General features: G+C 44.7%; 1 protein-coding gene across 1 annotated transcript in view; it reads left to right on the top strand.

Annotated features, from left to right (window-relative positions):
* Nucleotides 1-20,608, top strand: part of LOC137544515 (amine oxidase [flavin-containing] B-like) — a 223,187-nt gene that overhangs the window by 36,435 nt on the left and 166,144 nt on the right. The window contains exon 2 of the mRNA XM_068265601.1: nucleotides 10,388-10,482. Within this exon, the coding sequence (XP_068121702.1) occupies nucleotides 10,388-10,482 (95 nt within the window). The remainder of the gene's footprint in view (nucleotides 1-10,387; nucleotides 10,483-20,608) is intronic.

Genomic DNA, 20,608 nt, shown 5'->3' with positions numbered 1-20,608 from the left:
CCTTATCAATTCGCCAGTGCAATATTTACATCTGTTCTTCCCTGTAATAACCCACTGATCACCTGTCAATCACCCATCAATCACCCCCTGTCACTGCCACCCATCAATCACCCCCTGTCACTGCCACTCATCAATCAGCCCCTAACCTGCCCCTTGCGGGCAATCTGATCACCCACCCACACCAATAGATCGCCCACAGATCCGACATCAGATCACCACCCAAGCGCAGTGTTTACATCTATTCTCTCCTCTAAACACCCACTAATTACCCATCAATCACCCCCTATCACCACCTGTCACTGTTACCCATCAGATCAGACCCTAATCTGCCCCTTGCGGGCACCCAATCACCCGCCTACACGCTCAGATTGCCCTCAGACCCCCCTTATCAATTCACCAGTGCAATATTTACATCTGTTCTTCCCTGTAATAACCCACTGATCACCTGTCAATCACCTGTCAATCACCCATTAATCACCCCCTGTCACTGCCACCCATCAATCACCCCCTGTCACTGCCACCCATCAATCAGCCCCTAAACTGCCCCTTGCGGGCAATCTGATCACCCACCCACACCAATAGATCGCCCGCAGATCCGACATCAGATCACTACCCAAGCGCAGTGTTTACATCTATTGTCTCCTCTAAACACCCACTAATTACCCACTAATTACCCATCAATCACCCCCTATCACCACCTGTCACTGTTACCCATCAGATCAGACCCTAATCTGCCCCTTGCGGGCACCCAATCACCCGCCTACGCGCTCAGATTGCCCTCAGACCCCCCCTTATCAATTAGCCAGTGCATTAGTTACATCTGTTCTTCCCTGTAATAACCCACTGATCACCTGTCAATCACCTGTCAATCACCCATCAATCACCCCCTGTCACTGCCACCCATCAATCACCCCCTGTCACTGCCACTCATCAATCAGCCCCTAACCTGCCCCTTGCGGGCAATCTGATCACCCACCCACACCAATAGTTCGCCCGCAGATCCGACGTCAGATCACCTCCCAAGGGCAGTGTTTATATCTGTTCTCTACCCTAAACACCCACTAATTACCCATCAATCACCCCCTGTCACTGCTACCTATCAGATTAGACCCCTATCTGCCCCTAGGGCACTCAATCACCCGCCCACACCCTCAGAATGCCCTCAGGCCCCAGCCCTGATCACCTCGCCAGTGCATTGCTTGCATCTATTCCCCCCTCTAATCACACCTTGAGACACCCATCAATCACCTCCTGTCACCCCCTAGCACACCTACCCATCAGATCAGGCCCTAATTTGCCCCGTTTGGGCTCCTGATCACTCGGCCAAACCCTCAGATCCCCCTCAGACCCCCTTCTGATCACCTCCCCAGTGCATTGATTGCATCTATTTTCCCCTCTAACCACCCCCTGAGACACCCATCAATCACCTCCTGTCACCCCCCTAGCACTCCTATCCATAAGATCAGGCCCAATACAACCTGTCATCTAAAAGGCCACCCTGCATATGACCGGTTCCACAAAATTCGCCCCCTCATAGACCACCTGTCATCAAAATTTGCAGATGCTTATACCCCTGAACAGTCATTTTGAGACATTCGGTTTCCAGACTACTCACGGTTTTGGGCCCGTAAAATGCCAGGGCGGTATAGGAACCCCAGAAACTGACGCCGTTTTAGAAAAAAGACATTCCGTTACGACGTATTACGTTAGGAGTATGGTGAGTTCATAGAAGATTTTATTTTTTGTCACAAGTTAGCGGAAAATGACACTTTGTGAAAAAAAACAATTGAAATCAATTTCCGCTAACTTGTGACAAAAAAATAAAAACTTCTATGAACCCACCATACTCCTAACGGAATACCTTGGGGTGTCTTCTTTTTAAAATGGGGTCATTAGTGGGGTTCCTATACTGCCCTGGCATTTTAGGGGGCCTAAACCGTGAGGAGTAGTCTTGAAACAAAAATGACCTGTGAAATCCTAAAGGTACTCATTGGACTTTGGGCCCCTTAGCGCAGTTAGGCTGCAAAAAAGTGCCAATCATGTGGTATCGCCGTACTCGGGAGAAGTAGTATAATGTGTTTTGGGGTGTATTTTTACACATACCCATGCTGGGTGGGAGAAATACCTCTGTAAATGACAATCTTCTGATTTTTTACACACAATTGTCCAGTTACAGAGTTATTTCTCCCACCCAGCATGGGTATGTGTAAAAATACACCCCAAAACACATTGTACTACTTCTCCCGAGTACGGCGATACCACATGTGTGGCACTTTTTTGCACCCTAACTGCGCTAAGGGGCCCAAAGTCCAATGAGTACCTTTAGGATTCCACAGGTCATTTTGAGAAATTTTGTTTCAAGACTACTCCTCACGGTTTAGGGCCCCTAAAATGCCAGGACAGTATAGGAACCCCACAAATGACTCCATTTTAGAAAGAAGACACCCCAAGGTATTCTGTTAGTAGTACGGTGAGTTCATAGAAGATTTTATTTTTTGTCACAAGTTAGCGGAAATTGATTTTTATTGTTTTTTTTTCACAAAGTGTCATTTTCCGCTAACTTGTGACAAAAAATAAAATCTTCTATGAACTCACCGTACTACTAACGGAATACCTTGGGGTGTCTTCTTTCTAAAATTGGGTCATTTGTGGGGTTCCTATACTGTCCTGGCATTTTAGGGGCCCTAAACCGCGAGGAGTAGTCTTGAAACGAAATTTCTCAAAATGACCTGTGAAATCCTAAAGGTACTCATTGGACTTTGGGCCCCTTAGCGCAGTTAGGGTGCAAAAAAGTGCCACACATGTGGTATCGCCGTACTCAGGAGAAGTAGTATAATGTGTTTTGGGGTGTATTTTTACACATACCCATGCTGAGTGGGAGAAAGATCTCTGTAAATGGACAATTGTGTGTAAAAAAAATTAAAAAATTGTCATTTACAGAGATATTTCTCCCACCCAGCATGGGTATGTGTAAAATACACCCCAAAACACAATATACTACTTCTCCTGAATTCGGCAATACCACATGTGTGGCACTTTTTTGCAGCCTAACTGCGCTAAGGGGCCCAAAGTCCAATGAGCACCTTTAGGCTTTACATGGGTGCTTACAAATTAGCACCCCCCAAAATGCGAGGACAGTAAACACACCCCACAAATTACCCCATTTTGGAAAGTAGACACTTCAAGGTATTCAGAGAGGGGCATGGTGAGTCCGTGGCAGATTTCATTTTTTTTTTGTCGCAAGTTAGAAGAAATGAAAACTTTTTTTTTTTGTCACAAAGTGTCATTTTCCGCTTACTTGTGACAAAAATTAATATCGTCTATGAACTCACTATGCCTCTCAGTGAATACTTTGGGATGTCTTCTTTCCAAAATGGGGTCATTTGGGGGGTATTTTTTGCACCATAGTTTGTAAACGCTATAACTTTTACCCAAACCAATAAATATACACTGAATGGAGTTTTTTTTAATCAAAAACATGTTTGTCCACATTTTTCGTGCTGCATGTATACAGAAATTTTACTTTATTTGAAAAATGACAGCACAGAAAGTTAAAAAAATCATTTTTTTGCCAAAATTCATGTCTTTTTTGATGAATATAATAAAAAGTAAAAATCGCAGGAGCAATCAAATAGCACCAAAAGAAAGCTTTATTCGTGACAAGAAAAGGAGCCAAAATTCATTTAGGTGGTAGGTTGTATGAGCGAGCAATAAACCGTCAAAGCTGCAGTGGTCTGAATGGAAAAAAAGTGGCCGGTCCTTAAAGAGAATCTGTATTGTTAAAATCGCACAAAAGTAAACATACCAGTGTGTTAGGGGACATCTCCTATTACCCTCTGTCACAATTTCGCCGCTCCCCGCCGCATTAAAAGTAGTCAAAAACAGTTTTAAAAAGTTTGTTTATAAACAAACAAAATGGCCACCAAAACAGGAAGTAGATTGATGTACAATATGTCCACATATAGAAAATACATCCATACACAAGCAGGCTGTATACAGCTTTCCTTTTGAATCTCAAAAGATCATTTGTGTGTTTACCTTCTGTCCCCTTCTTCTCTCATGCACTGAACATTACAGGCTTCCTGCAGACAGCTCTGCTTGTGCCTGTGTTTGTAATCCCTCAGTATGTGTCAGCCAGCTACTTTCACAGCCTAACAGAGGAGGATTTTTATCCAGCTCTTCTGATACGATAGCAGAGAAGCTGCTGGCTTATGTAAATAAAACACACACTGGAGTGTGCATAGAGGAACAGACCAGCACGGAAGAGTTGGCAGCCTTCCAGACACAGGCCGACAAGTCTGACAGGGGAAAGATACATTGATTTATTACAGAGACCGTGACAGTACAAAGTGCTGCAGTGAGCCAGAACACATTAGAATAGGTTTAGGAACTTATAGGATGGTAGAAAAAACGTTGTAATTTTTGTTACAGAGTCACTTTAAGGGGGGTAAAGCCCACGGTCCTCCAGTGGTTAATTAATGCATGCTACTGTAATTAAAACCCATGAAATGTATTTGCCCTTTTGTCCCGGTTATAAAACTGTTATAAAATTGTCCCTATCACAATGTTTGGCGCCAATATTTTATTTGCAAATAAAGGTGCATTTTTTTCAGTTTTGCGTCCATCCCTAATTACAAGCCCATAGTTTATAAAGTAACAGTGTTGTACCCTCCTGACATAAATATTTAAAAAGTTCAGTCCCTAAGGTAACTATTTATGTATTTTTTTTATTGTACATTTTTTTATTTTTTTTTAATTACAAAAAATTGGGAGTGTGGGAGGTAATGAGTTAATTTTTTGTGTAAAAGTAATTTATTTGTATGTGAAAAATGTGTAGGGTGTAGTTTTACTATTTGGCCACAAGATGGCCACAGTAACTTTTTGTTTTAATGCGACCTCCAAGCGTCCTTCCGGAAGCTTGGAGGAAGTACTTGGAGGCTGGGTAAGATCACAATGATCGCGCTGCCCATCGGAGAGCAGCAGATCATTGCGGGGCTTAGATCAACGAACGAGAATGGATTTTCCGGTTCATTGATCTCCGGGCGAACGGGCGGCGGCGTGTTTACTAGCGGCGGGCGGCGTGTTTACGAGCGGGAGCGCGGACAGCGGCGGGAGTGCGCAAAGTACGGATTTCTCCGTCCCTGGGGGTTAAAGGATGGAAAAAGGGACGGAGAAATTCGTACGGGCGGGGGGAAAGTGGTTAATGTTTTGGAGTGGCCCAGCCAGAGCCCTGACTTGAATCCATTGGAGAATATGTGGAGGGAGCTAAAGATCAGGGTGATGGCAAGAAGACCCTCCAACCTAAAAGATTTGGAGCTCATTGCTAAAATTGAATCCGCAAAAATACCTGTGGAGACATGCAAAAAGCTGGTCTGCCATTATAGGAAGCATTTGATTGCTGTAATAGCTAATAAAGGCTTTTCTATTGATTATTGAGAAAGGTATGAATAATTTTGGACTGGACACATTTTGCTCATATGTACAGTGGCTTGCAAAAGTATTCGGCCCCCTTGAAGTTTTCCACATTTTGTCACATTACTGACACCAACATGAATCAATTTTATTGGAATTTCACGTGAAAGATCAATACAAAGTGTTGTACACCTGAGAAGTGGAAGGAAACTCATACATGATTCCAAACATTTTTTACAAATCAATAACTGTAAAGTGGGGTGTGCGTAATTATTCGGCCCCCTGAGTCAGTCTTGTAGGGTATGTCTCCACCAGCTTTGCACATCTAGAGACTGAAATCCTTGCCCATTCTTCTTTGCAAAACAGCTCCACCTCCGTCAGATTAGATGGACAGCGTTTGTGAACAGCAGTTTTCAGATCTTGCCACAAATTCTCGATTGGAGTTAGATCTGGACTTTGACTGGTCCATTCTAACACATGGATATGTTTTGTTTTAAACCATTCCATTGTCACCCTGGCTTTATTTTTAGGGTCGTTGTCCTGCTGGAAGGTGAACCTTCACCCCTGTCTCAAGTCTTTTGCAGACTCCAAGAGGTTTTCTTCATCCATCTTCCCATCAACTCTGACCAGCTTCCCTGTCCCTGCTGAAGAGAAGCACCCCCAAAGCATGATGCTGCCACCATCATATTTGACAGTGGGGATGGTGTGTTCAGAGCAATGTGCAGTGTTAGTTTTCCATATACAGTCCATACAATATAACGGGGCTTTAAATGAACAATCAACTGTGACGATTAATGCCACTACTCAGATGACTGATTATTGGTGCTCTGCGGAACCACCAAAATTACCAGCATAGCAAAAACGAGAGCAGAGCGTAAGTGTGTGGCTGGTGCCACCGTAACTCTAATGGTTTTACAGGACCTTACCACCGAAGTTGGTAAGGAACACTCAGGACACCAACAGAACAGACTAGACACAAGGCCCCCTGTGGAGCAGGTGATTCAGACCTTACTGCAGTCTTAGAGATACAAATAACAGAGATACAAATAACACGGCTCTAATGGTCACCTGTGGAGCAGGTGGTTCAGACCTTACTGCAGTCTTAGCAACAAGTTCCTTCCGTAGTCTGGACTCTCCACGGGGAGGAGTCAGACTGGGAGAGGGAAGGACAGAACGTGAGTGACACCAGAGAGAGGGTGTCACTAACAGGTCTGGCGTTCCGTAACGATCGGTGTAACACAGAGAGGGTCTGGTTACCGGTGAACTGCAGTATCACCGAGAATACAGAATATACCCGATTATTGGTGATCTGCAGTATCACCGATAATCAGATATATAAGCTAACCTCTGGACACCTGAGTAACGAGTGTTTGGTGCAACTGTAATGTTTTGAGGGCTGCACCTCAAGAGCAGGTACAGGGCAGCAAGGAGTACTGCGCAAGTACAGATTCCTTCCGAAGGCCTAGACTTCCCCGAGGGAGGAGTCAGGCTGAGCACAGGAAGGACAGAGCGTGAGTGACACCAAAGGTAGTGACACTAACGGATCTGGGAACTGCCTTTAACAGTAAGGTCAGTTCTCGCGGTCGGGCAAGCCAGGTCGAAAACACATGGACAGATAAAGTACAGATTCAGAAGGCAGAGGCGGAGTCTAAAGTACAGGCAGGGTTCAGCAACAGGGTATTAGATATATCGGGGTACAGAATCAGGAGGCAGATGCAGAGTCTAAGGGTAAGCCGGTGTTCGGCAACAGGGTATCAGAATAGCAAGGTACAGGATCAGAGTTCAGGAGAATAGTCAGGCAGGCAGAAAGTCATAACAGATAATACAGTATAATTTCCTAACGCTAAGGTGTGAGATCCGTGGCCGTCAACACCTTGGGAAACTATGCTAGAACACAGATACAAAGCAATTAGTACTTTAAACTATCAACAGAATCTGGCTAAGTGTGGATCCCCGGCTCCGGCCGGTTCTAGCACACTTTGGGATCTAACTATGGTCTGAGTACTGACACAAGTGTACACGACGACAGACGAAGACAGAGTAACAACTCCATGTTTAAAAACTGACAGCAGATTCAAGCAGCCCCGCCCGAGGGGCTGAACCAACCTGCAAGGAAGATTGACAGGTGAAAGTCAGCTGACCACAAAGTCAGCTGATCTGTCTCCTCTGCCCATAAAGGTCCTTTAGCTCCATGTAAAGGTCCTTTTGCTCCATGTGCAGGCGTGTGGACCCAAGCTGCTGCAACAGAGATCCCTGTCCCAGCTGAGTCGGGAAGCGACACCCGGGATGGCTTGGCCAGAAAGGTGACATCAGGTGTGAAAGCAGCTGCGCTGCTTTCCACCACAGAGGTAACGTTTAAGATCGTTACAACGTTTTATTCTTCAGTGTTCAATTTTCTTCTAGATTGCGGACAGGTAACCACAAGAACCACATACAGGACTCCACATCAAAACAAAGGACTGCCTGACACGTGTTTCACGGCCAAAGACCGCTTCCTCAGAGGCACACAGTACATACACATATCAAATGTTGGTTCACAGGTAATATCGCATCACAATCTGTAAAACCAATAAATCCGCTCTCCTGAACGAAGCCCTGGATGCTAGGACGCATCCATGGAAAATAAGTGACCAGTGTTAGTTTTCCAACAAGAAGGAGAAAAAAAGTCCCTTTAACACAGCACCACACACGTTATAGTATTCAAAAAGGTAACAATTTATTTATATCCATTAATAAATCACTATAGAACCATGATTAAAAACAGTTAAAAAGAACTCATGCTGCCTGTAATCTTCATATCATGAATACAATATTCAGTAAGTAATATAATGGGCACCCAATGGTAAATAATGAGCAATTATATCAGCAGAATAATACTGTGAGGTGCTCAATGCAGAGCTACCCCCAGTAATTGAACCCGGGTTCAGTATATAGCTAGAACAAGTGCAAAGGACCCTGAGCAAGGTCTATAATGAACACACAGTGCATGACAAACCCCATCAATATGATGCAAAACAAAAATAAGATGCAATATGATCAAGGAATAAGGAATTAAAAAAGTGCATAAATCAGTGATATAGTAACACTCAATTGCTGTGACTATGATACTGCATGCTATAAGGCTGACACAGTAATGATGAGGCAATATACTTATCCGGATGGGCTCATAAACAGGCAGCAGAGAGGAGAGAGAGCCCCGGGCGGATGTCTCCACTGGTTCCGCGGCAACAACGCCGCTTTATCAAGAGCAAGGTGGACTCCTGCAGCATGAGTTCTTTTTAACTGTTTTTAATCATGGTTCTATAGTGATTTATTAATGGATATAAATAAATTGTTACCTTTTTGAAAACTATAACATGTGTGGTGCTGTGTTAAAGGGACTTTTTTCTCCTTCTTGTTACTATACTTTATTGTCCTAGCACACACAATAGATAGGTAGTGTTGCGGAGATATCACCACTTCAGTGTTAGTTTTCCGCCACACATAGCGTTTTGCATTTTGGCCAAAAAGTTCCATTTTGGTCTCATCTGACAAGAGCACCTTCTTCCACATGTTTGCTGTGTCCCCCACATGGCTTGTGGCAAACTGCAAACAGGACTTCTTATGCTTTTCTGTTAACAATGGCTTTCTTCTTGCCACTCTTCCGTAAAGGCTAATTTGGTGCAGTGCATGACTAATAGTTGTCCTATGGACAGATTCTCCCACCTGAGCTGTAGATCTCTGCACTGAGCTCGTCCAGAGTCACCATGGGCCTCTTGACTGCATTTCTGATCAGCGCTCTCCTTGTTCGGCCTGTGAGTTTAGATGGACGGCCTTGTCTTGCTAGGTTTACAGTTGTGCCATACTCCTTCCATTTCTGAATGATCGCTTGAACAGTGCTCCTTGGGATGTTCAAGGCTTTGGAAATCTTTTAGTAGCCTAAGCATGCTTTAAATTTCTCAATAACTTTATCCCTGACCTGTCTTGTGTGTTCTTTGGCCTTCATGGTGTTGCTGCTCCCAATATTCTTTTAGACAACCTCTGAGGCCCTCACAGAGCAGCTGTATTTGTACTGACATTAGATTACACACAGGTGCACTCTATTTAGTCATTAGCACTCATCAGGCAATGTCTATAGGCAACTGACTGCACTCAGATCAAAGGGGGCTGAATAATTACGCACACCCCACTTTGCAGTTATTGATTTGTAAAAAATGTAAAAAAATGATTTGTAAAAAATGTTTGGAAACAAGTATCATTTTCGTTTCACTTCTTATGTGTACACCACTTTGTATTGGTCTTTCATATGAAATTTCAATAAAATTGATTCATGTTTGTGTCAGTAATGTGACAAAATGTGGAAAACTTCAAGGGGGTCGAATACTTTTGCAAGCCACTGTAAATAAAAGCTGAGAAATGTTTTTTCTCCCACAATAATGCCTCATGTACATCGTCTTATTATTTTTTCTTATTATTTCCCATCCAAAAATTACTTGCTGGTTAAATAAAAGTAATTTTAAGTCAAAATTTACCAGGGGTATGTATAATTATGGACCACACTGTATAATGTACACATACTCAAAGTGGAATACCAGGCACCATTTTCTATTAGTTTTGTGTCAAATTGGAAAGCCATCAGGCATTCCAGTGGAGATTTCCCCTCATTTCATGTGCCAGTGACGGGGCCACTGAGAGGTTAAATCTCTTTAGTAGGGGCACACAAAGTAGTGTAAATATTTTTTGCAGTAGTTTAAGAAAATGCCTATAGATTTGTATTGCTGTCTGCAACTTCATTAAAATATTCCTGATATGGTGACAGTTTTATAGAGGACAGGAAGTAAGGACACAAACTTTAAGGCACAAAAAGCAGAATGAGTTGTTCTGTTTATCGTTCTTTTACAAAAAAAACCCCTCTGTCTGGAATTCCACTTTAAGTAATTATATTTAATAAATATTACACAGATTTAATGTTTCTCTTCATTAATTATTCATCTAGGCCTTTCAGCTGCTAAGCTCCTGAAAGAGTCAGGACTTAGTGTTTTGGTGTTGGAAGCGCAGAACAGAGTTGGTGGACGAACACACACAATACGCGTAAGTTGATTATTTATTTACACTTCTGTTTCAAGGTTTTCATTTTGGTGAAATCGTATTTCAGTTCACATTATTATAGAAACTGTGCCTCAATGAACGACAGTTTGGACAGTAGAACTGTCCCTGATTGAAAAAGTAATTTGAAAAACATAATAAATCATAATCAAATGGTTATATTCAGACTTAGACAAATCTGTTGGTACACGTACAACTAATTAAAAAAAAATTAAAGTGCTTCCTGAAAAGTGATTAAATCAAATGCACTGCAGTTGTCCCATATATACCTGCGTGATATTTATTATTATTATTTATTATTTATATAGCGCCAACATATTCCGCAGCGCTTTACAAAGCACAATAAGACGACAAGGGGAACATAGATACAACTAATAAATGTACAGAAGAGTTCCAAGCAGCACAAATATTGTTACAAAACAGTAAACATTAGGAGGAAGATCTTGCCCTTGCGAGCTTACAATCGAGCTTATGTCATCTATTGATATGTTCATGTGAAAAGAAATAAGGTATTGCTTATTCTATAATGATATTTTAAAATTGCCTGGATACATTTTTTAGAATCAGTAGGTCATATATAATTGGCCAGTTTACACACTACGCGCTGGCAAATGTGGTTCAGCTAACTCCCCACTAGTTCGCCTCCTCTGTATAGTAAATCAATTATTTGTATTCAGAGGTTGGCGCTCACAGTGCTATAGGACATATATATAACACAATATTACTTGCAGCAAGATGACAGTTTCCAATTTCACAACAAAATTATAACACAATATTATTTGCAGCAAAATGACAGTTCCTAATTCACAGCAGGGTTATAGTCCATCACTTTTTCTCCCGTAAAGTAAACCCACAGAGTCCAGAACAATTTCTAGGCCAAATTCCACACAGTACTCTTGTATATTTCACAGAAACTCCTATATCATGTTTCCCTCTAGGATACCACAGAAGTTTCCCTCTAGGTCTAGGATACCGGCCACCAAACAGGGGAGAGCCCGTGGGAAACTCTATGCTTGCTTTTAACCTGGAGATTGTGAGTGAAATATTTTTTTATAAATCCTAATAAAGTTACAGTATTACACTATATAAGCCTTTTTATTGAGGTTGGTTGGCAAAGAAGATATCTGCAAAGAGGAGAGGATCTGGAATATAGCGAGAGTGGTGGGGGATGACCCGATAAAGGTCCCACGGTGCCAATAGACCTAACAGAGAGTCTTACCACATGGTGAGTGTCTCTCACTAGGGTGTGGTGGAGGCTGTCCTCTCGAGTGGTTAATTGCAGAATTGTGTATGAGAAACTCTGTGGTATACTAGAGGGAAACATGATATAGGAGTTCCTGTGAAATATACAAGAGTACTGTGTGGAATTTGGCCTGGAAATTGTTCTGGACTCTGTAGGTTTACTTTACGGGAGAAAAAGTGATGGACTATAACCCTGCTGTGAATTAGGAACTGTCATTTTGCTGCAAATAATATTGTGTTATAATTTTGTTGTGACATAGGAAACTGTCATCTTGCTGCAAGTAATATTGTGTTATATATATATGTCCTATAGCACTGTGAGCGCCAACCTCTGAATACAAATAATCATATATAATTGGATTAAAGCAAGTTTCAGACCATTTTTTCTTTAGTCAGCGACAGAGAAATGGGAGAGAAGAACTGTCTGAGGACATCAGAAGGGAAACTGTAGACAAGCATGTCACAGTCTAGACTTTGCAACTGCTGTTTTAAAACAAAGAAAACCATGAGGAGATGGACTGGCCCAAAACCTGTCGGTTCTGTCAGATTTTAACTGCCTACTTTTTTCGCAACAGTGGTCCTTTAAGGTCCATGTGACCGTAGCCAAATATTGTGGACTCTCCTAGGTGCAAACGTGACCCAAACTGAAGCAGAACTATAGTGAGAATGGTAGACAATGGTAGTGAAAATGGTAGACCAGCTTCCAAAAGAATAAAACTGAACCTCAAGGTCAAGGTCTATCAGTGTCTGATCGCATTATCTGTTGCAGTGGACTTAAAGTCAATGTTACCCGTCATAAAAAAACAAAAGTCAGATACTCACCTAAGGAGAGGGAAGGCTCTGAGTCCTAATGAGACTTCCCTCTCCACTCCCGGTGCCCGGTCCCACTCAGAATCCCCCATAGCAGCATTCGACCAATTCGGTCAAATACTGCCACTTCTGCTGCCGAAGGGAGGTTTCGGAAGTCTTCAGGAGCACTCAGACTCCAGAAGACGGTCCGCTCCATACTGCGCATGCGTGAGCGCCCTCTGTTACGTAATCACGTGTGCGCAGTATGGAGCCATCTGTCTTCGGGAGGCCTCGGCTCCCGAAGACTTCCAAAGTCCCCCACGGCGGGGGATTTGAACAGAGGATCCTGAGCTGCACTGAGGGCACTGAGAGAGGATAGGGAAGGCTCATTGCGTCTGTGCAAGGATTAAAGAAATCTTAAGAATGTCACGACATTCTGGAGCGAAACATACTGCCTTGTGTCAAATTGCTCTGTCTCAGACTCAGGTCATGGGATGTTCAACGGAATAATGACCAAAGCACATAGCTTAACCTCCCTGGTGGTGCATTTCTGTCTGGATTTATGGGTCTAAAGCGGTACAATTTTTTCAAGAATTTTAGGCCTCCAATTTTTAAGTTTTAACTCACTAAAATATATCAGAATAAAGGTCTGGTAAACATCCTGCATATAAATAAAAGACTGGAACACAAAATTGTTGAAATAATTAAATTTATGTATAAGCTTAAAAAATTTTGAAACTGTACAAATAAGGCACCAGACTATACAGTATGTACATATATATCTAATACACCTCCCGCGTGTGGTATATTTTGAAACAGGGAATGGCACAGAGGGCGACATCACAATCAGGGCAGTAGAAGTGCGATTCCTTTCGAACTTTATTCCCTTTGCTATCAGTCTTAGGTGGCAGGCAGAGAGTAGTCAAAATCCAGGCAGAGGTCGGTGCAGGTAGTTCGGCAGAGAGTAGTCAAAATCCAGGCAGAGGTCGGTGCAAGCGGCAGGCAGAGAATAGTCAAAATCCAGGCAGAGATCGGTGCAGGCTGCAGGCAGAGTAGTTAAATTCCAGGCAGAAGTCGGTAATAGTAAGGCAGAAGCATTTAGCTCAGAAGCAGTTGGGAACCAAATGGCTATATTGTTAACATCCTATGTTTTCAAATGAGCAAAAGTTCAGGTCCACTTAAAATGTGCCGTCCCCCACCCGTGATGATGCCACGGCGTATGTGTATCTCTGTAAGCTTCGCCGCTGATTGGCCACCGTGATCCCAGAAGAAGAGCGGAGGTTCAGTTTTACTCACCTAGGGTTTCTTTCAGCCCCTAGTAGCATGGCAAGTCCTTTGGTTTCCACCTGTGCCTCTCTGTTGTGCTGCAATTCTCCCAGCTATGGAAGCATGATCTAGGATTATGTTTAGGGTTTGGAAATTTCCTGCTGATAATCATTGACACACACTATGTTTGCTGCACTTTTTCTTATGTTCTGCTTGTCTGCAAACCTCTAGAAGTTACATTGCAATATGCATCCTGCCAGAGTACCACACTCCATATTCATTTCACCTGCTCTGCTTTTCTCACCTTACTCAGCTTTTCATGAACTGTTATCTCTCCTGAAACCTCTCTCTCCCTCCAGCAGCTCAAAAACCTCACAAACATTTAAGGCCCAGTGCACACCAAAACCGCTAGCAGATCCGCAATACGCTAGCGGTTTTGGGAGCTGATTTCAGAGCGATTCTAGGTATGTTTAGAGAGGTTTTCTAAACATACCTAGCGGTTTTGCGTGCGTTTTTGTGTAGCAGATTACACATATTGTTACAGTAAAAGCTGTTACTGAACAGCTACTGTAACAAAAATGCCTGGCAAACCGCTCTGAAGTACCGTTTTTCAGAGTGGTTTGCGTTTTTCCTATACTTTACATTGACGAAACGCTTCCGAAAACCGCAAACGCGCAGCAGGAGGCGCGTTTGCGGCTTGGCAAAAACCGCAAACCGCTGGTGTGCACTATCCCATTGCAATACATTAGCCAAGCATTTTTATAGGTGGATGCGGCCGGCGGATCGCTCCAAAAACCGCTCGGTGTGCACTGGGCCTAAATCCCATTCACATTTGCTTACTCTCTCCCTCCTACTCTTGCTTGCTGCTGGTGATATATCACCTAACCCTGGGCCACAGCCTGCTGCCAGACAAACATCCCCTGCTGACCCGCTTCACAGCTCTCTATCCACAAATAACCTCAACATCCATCCTCGCCCCAACCTTATTTCCATCCATCCCACCCACAAACACATGCTCCCCATACTCTGCGGTCTCTGGAATGCCAGATCCGTCCGCAACAAACTTACAGCAGTCCATGACCTCTTCCTCTCCAAATCCCTCACCATCCTCGCACTCACTGAGACATGGCTCACCCCCTCTGACTCTGCCGCAGAGGCTGCCCTCTCCTACGGGGGGCTTCACCTCAGTCACACCCCCAGACCAGACAACAGGACAGGGGAAAGGGTGGGTCTGCTCCTCTCCCCATCCTGCACATTCCGTGTCCTCACTCCACCTTCCTCCCGACAATTCACATCATTTGAGGCGCACACTATCCACCTCTACAATCCCCTCCCAGCCATTGTTGCAGTCTTATACCGCCCTCCGGGCTCCACACAACAATTTCTCGACAACCTTGCCTCCTGGCTCCCACACATATTCTTCTCTGACCTCCCCACCATCATCCTCTGGGATTTCAATATTCCCATCAATGAACCCAAGAACTCTGTTGTGACCCGGCTACTCACCATGGCCAACTCACATGGCCTAGTACAACACACCAACGCCCCCACTCACACTGCATGTCACACTCTTGACCTTATATTCACTAAATCCACCACCATTGCAGACCTCGACATCGCACCATTTCCACCCTCAGACCATTACCTTCTCACCTTCAACCTCCTCACGGAAGGCACCTCCAAACTACACGCCCACCCAGTCGATGGCAGCTAGACCTACACAAGCTCAACCCTGGCGTCCTTGCTGACTCCCTCCATGGCCTCTCCTCCACTCTCCCCACCCTAACCTGTCCTAATCTTGCTGCAGCTCAGTATCACCAAACTCTCTCATCAGCCCTAGAGAAAGCTGCTCCACCAATATTCCGCCGCAACCGACCCCTTAACCCCCAGCCCTGGCGCACTACCCATACTCGCATCCTCCAGAGGGAAACACGTGCCACTGAACAACAATGGAGGAAAACTCGACTAAACCAGGATTTCTTACAGTACAAGACTAACCTGCTGCAGTTCCACACTGCTCTTGCTCATGCGAAGCAGGAATACTTTACCAAGCTCATCGGAGCACAAGCTTCCAATCCCCAGCGTCTTTTTGGCACCTTCAACTCCCTGCTTAAACCCACCCCCCCACCTTCTGTTTCCTCTCTCTCTGCCACAGATTTAGCCACCCACTTCACCAACAAAATAGTCTCCATCCGTCAGGAAATAACCAATCTTCAATCTTCACCTCCCACCCGCTCACAACCAACTCCTCCTCCACCCTATCCTCCCCTCCCCTTCTTCACTCCTACTACCACTGAGGAAGTCAACCACCTACTGTAGACTTCCCATACCACTACCTCCCCCCTTTGACCCTATCCCTTCTGATCTACTTCAGCCTCACTTCTCGGATCTGGCCCCAGTCCTCACTACCCTGTTTAACCTCTCCCTATCCACAGGCACCTTCCCTCAGACTTCAAGCAGGCCACAGTACTGCCCCTGCTCAAGAAACCCTCCCTCGACCCCTCGCTACCCTCCAACTACCGCCCGATTTCCCTCCTCCCCTTCGCCTCAAAACTCCTTCAGTGTCTGGTTCACAAACGCCTGACCCAGTACCTCAATGCCAACTCACTACTAGACCCACTGCAATCTGGATTTCGGCTTGCCCACTCAACCGAAACGGCTCTCACCAAAGTGGTCAATGACCTTGCCTTAGCTAAAGCTGAAGGTAAATACTCCATTCTCCTCCTCCTTGACCTTTCTGCAGCTTTTGATACAGTAGATCATCCCCTACTCCTCCAGTCCCTCCAATCCATGGGCATTCACAAGCTCTCCCTGACCTGGCTTTCATCCTACCTCTCCAACTGCTCCTTCACAACCTCCTTCAATGAGTCCTCGTCCACCCCCAACCACCTCTCAGTGGGAGTCCCCCAAGGTTCGGTCCTTGGCCCCCTACTGTTCTCCCTATACACATCCTCCATTGGCAAGGTTATCTCCTCCATGGGTTTTAACTATCATCTGTATGCAGATGACACCCACATCTACCTCCACACCCCTGACATATCCACCACTACCATGGACAAGGTCTCCTCCTGCCTATCTGCCATCTCCTCCTGGATGTCCTCTAGGTTCCTGAAATTAAATCTAGACAAAACGGAATTTATGATCTTCCCACCCCGGTCATCCCTGGACCTCCCAGATGTGCAGGACACTGTTAACCACACTACCATTCACCCTACCTCTCAAGCCCGCTGTCTGGGTGTCACCCTGGACTCTGCACTCTCCTTCACTCCCCACATCCAAAACCTCACAAAGTCCTGCAACTTCCACCTTTGTAACATCTGTAAGATTCGCCCTTTCCTGACCCCTGCCACCACCAAACTCCTCATCCATGCCCTCATAATTTCCTGCCTCGACTACTGCAATGCCCTTCTGTCCTCCTAAGACCCGAATAGCCCCACTGCAGTCCATCATGAATGCGGCAGCCAGAATTATCCACTCCTCCCATCGCTCCACCAGGGCGGCTCCCCTCTGTGAATCTCTCCACTGGCTTACTATCCAGTCCAGAATCAGATTCAAGATATTGTGTCTGACCTACAAATCCGTCCACAAAACCTGTCCAACCTACATTTCTGATCTTACTCAGAGATACACACCAAGCCGCTCACTCCGCTCCTCCAATGAACTTCGCCTGACCGTCACCCGCATCACCCAGTCCCATGCACGCCTCCAAGACTTCTCAAGAGCCGCTCCAACACTATGGAACTCCCTACCTCCACCCATTAGGGCAGCCCCCTCCTTCAACACCTTCAAGAAGGCCCTTAAAACTCACCTTTTCACTCTGGCCTACCACCCCTCACAATTGCTCTAAACCCACAGCTGAACTCTGGTCCCCTACCTCTCATGTCCCTACCTCTCCCTCTAGATTGTAAGCCTTTGGGCAGGGTCCTCCTCCTTTTGTGTCCTACCTGATCATGCACCTCCATTACTGTGCACCCATGCTATGCATTTGAGTGAACCTAAGTTGCCTAATCTCCATGCTCCCCTCCAGTGACTGACTAAGCTTTACTTTGTACTCATACTGTGCTGTGTGATCTGGTTTTCTTGTATTCCTGTATTGTCATATTGCTGTTTTTCACCCCTAAATATTGTCTGTAACCTAAATTAATGTCCAGCGCTGCGTAATATGTTGGCGCTTTATAAATACAACAAATAATAATAGGATACTTATGGACAGGACCACACATGCACAGTAGCCTGTGGCTGGTCCAGCCAGAAATCTTGTGGAGGGGCACAGCAAATCTTTTAGATAGGCAAGGGAAGAAATTAGGGACCTGCACCTCTTTGAGGGGCTAATAGAAGCATACACAACAAAGTATCCCTCTACACTGGATCAAGATTAAAATATAACTTTTATTATTAATCTAAAAAAAATGGTTTGGCTGAAAATATACATACTTGCAAGTATTGCTGGGCCTACTCTGTCAGTATGTAGAAAGGTCACTATGCTAACCTAAGCCCTATTGCAATACAGATGAAATATAAAATCACACAACCCCCACCAAACAACCAGACATGTTTCACTTCTGCATGAAGCTTTCTCAATGGAAAAGTGGTAAGACAGTGCAATTAGTGATAAGGTGCAAAATTACATTATAGAAAAAGTATAAAATATAGCCTATAGGCTTATGACATCATAGCAGCCAGGCTGCTATGATGTTATAAGCCTATAGGCTATATTTTATAGAATTCACTTGTCAGTGGTTCTTTCTAAAGAGTTTGCCAAAAAATTGTAGGTTAATAATTTCATATTTGTCTATGTCATTTTAATCTGAACTATTATATGAAATATTTTGCTAAAGCAAAGATATTTGTTAACCACTTCATGCTTAAGGGTTAAAATGCACAAGCTTTTGCATTCAGCAGAATGGACATTTGTATAAATATCCTATTTGCACAAATGGTGCACATATAGGATGCTTATAAACATCCATTTTGCTTGAAGTGGTTAAAGCCAATGGGTACCGGTAAAAAAAAGAAAAAGTCAGATACTCACCTAAGGAGAGGGAAGGCTCGGTCCTAATGAGCCTTCCCTCTCCTCTCCCGGTGCCCTTGGTGCTGCGCTGGCTCCCCCGTTCGCGTCCGCCGCCGCAGGGACTTCAGAGGTCTTCGGAAGCACTCGGGCTTCCGAAGACGGGCCGCTCCATACTACGTACGCGCGAGCGTGTCATAGAGGGCGCTCGCGCATGCGTAGTTTGGAGCGGTCGCGTCATCGGGAGCCCGAGTGCTCCCGAAGGCTTCCGAAAGCTCCCGAAGGCATGCGGAAGTGGCAGTATTTGACCAAACTGGTCGAATACTGCCACGGGGATCCTGCGCGGGACCGGGCACCAGGAGAGGAGAGGGAAGGCTCATTAGGACCGAGCCTTCCCTCTCCTTAGGTGAGTATCTGACTTTTTCTTTTTTTTACCGGTAAACATTCACTTTAAATACGGAACATGAGAATTGTATGGCTATTTTAGCTGCCAAAGTCATACAGTCAGTTTTAGTTAAATAGCATTTATCAATGTAAATAATACATCGGGTTTGAATCCCAGCCAAGGCAATATCTGCAAGGAGATTGTATGTTCTCCCCATGTCTGCGTGGGTTTCCTCTGAACACTCAGGTTTCCTCCCACATCCCAAAGACCTACAGATACGTTAATTGGCTTCCCCAACAATTGGCCCTAGACTACGTTGAACATATGACTATGATAGGAATTAGATTGTGAGCCCCTGTGAAGAACAGTTAGTAACAACACTAAATATACTCTGTACAGTGCTGTGGAAAATGTGGGCACTACATAAAGACTAAATAATAAAAAATAATAATACAAAAATAATAAATGAAAAAGCAGATACAGATCAATGGAAAATGTTCATGCAACAATAAAAATATCTGTAATGATTGTGGAACTTTCTCCGTGATCAGCGCACAACGCGTGCTCTGATACGGCGGAAATCCTCCACAAGCGTATATTTGCAGGAACCCAGCAAAAGGTGCTACGCACCCGTAGAGGGAAATTCCTGTCGGCAGATGGCGCTGGGGAGTGCAGAGGAACCTATCCTCTGTACCTCCACAAATGCCAGACAGGAATTGTACGAAGCGCAGAACGCAATCGCAAGAGAAGCGATTGCGAATGAGAACGAGCAAAGGGACAGGTTGTATGTGTGTGCGCCAATCTAGTCGCCACCCCGCGACAGTGCACACACAACAGCAGATATGAATAGGAACGCGATCGCGAGAGGTGCGATCGCCAGACGTGACACAAGGCAGATCAGAACAGAATACGAGGATAGCAAAGGCACAGCAAATAATGCAATGAGAATAACAAGGAAAATAACAAACGCTAACTGAACCCGAACACCACACTCATTCGCAACAGTGCACGCGTTTGTGCGCGGTCTCCACGTGATAAGCACAATAGAGACAAGCACACCTAACTAACCAACACAAGACAGACACCACACAAACGCGCTTGCTACACGGTTGCCTTACCGCAGGCACCAGCAAGCGCACGCAAACAGACAGACAACGAGAATCGATCAAACAGGAACCACTGCTCTTACCGTCAGAGCCAGTGCGAACCAGGTATCAGAAAGATCCACTGCTCTTGCTGTCAGAGCAGTGTGATCCAAGCACACGACAAACAGAAGGAGTAACCAGCAGCGACCGCAGCCGAGGTTAGCTCCAAGATCCAGACCAGAGGAATCCACTGCCACTAACGCTAGGGCAAGTGCGATTCAGACAGACAGAACAGAAGGATACACAGCACTAGCGAAAGTGGCTAGCGCGATCCAG

This window comes from Hyperolius riggenbachi, chromosome 2, assembly GCF_040937935.1.
Source record: "Hyperolius riggenbachi isolate aHypRig1 chromosome 2, aHypRig1.pri, whole genome shotgun sequence".
NCBI classification, from domain to species: domain Eukaryota; kingdom Metazoa; phylum Chordata; class Amphibia; order Anura; family Hyperoliidae; genus Hyperolius; species Hyperolius riggenbachi.
The sequence above is the reverse complement of the archived record's forward strand: the minus strand, read 5'-3'. Positions and strand labels throughout refer to the sequence as shown.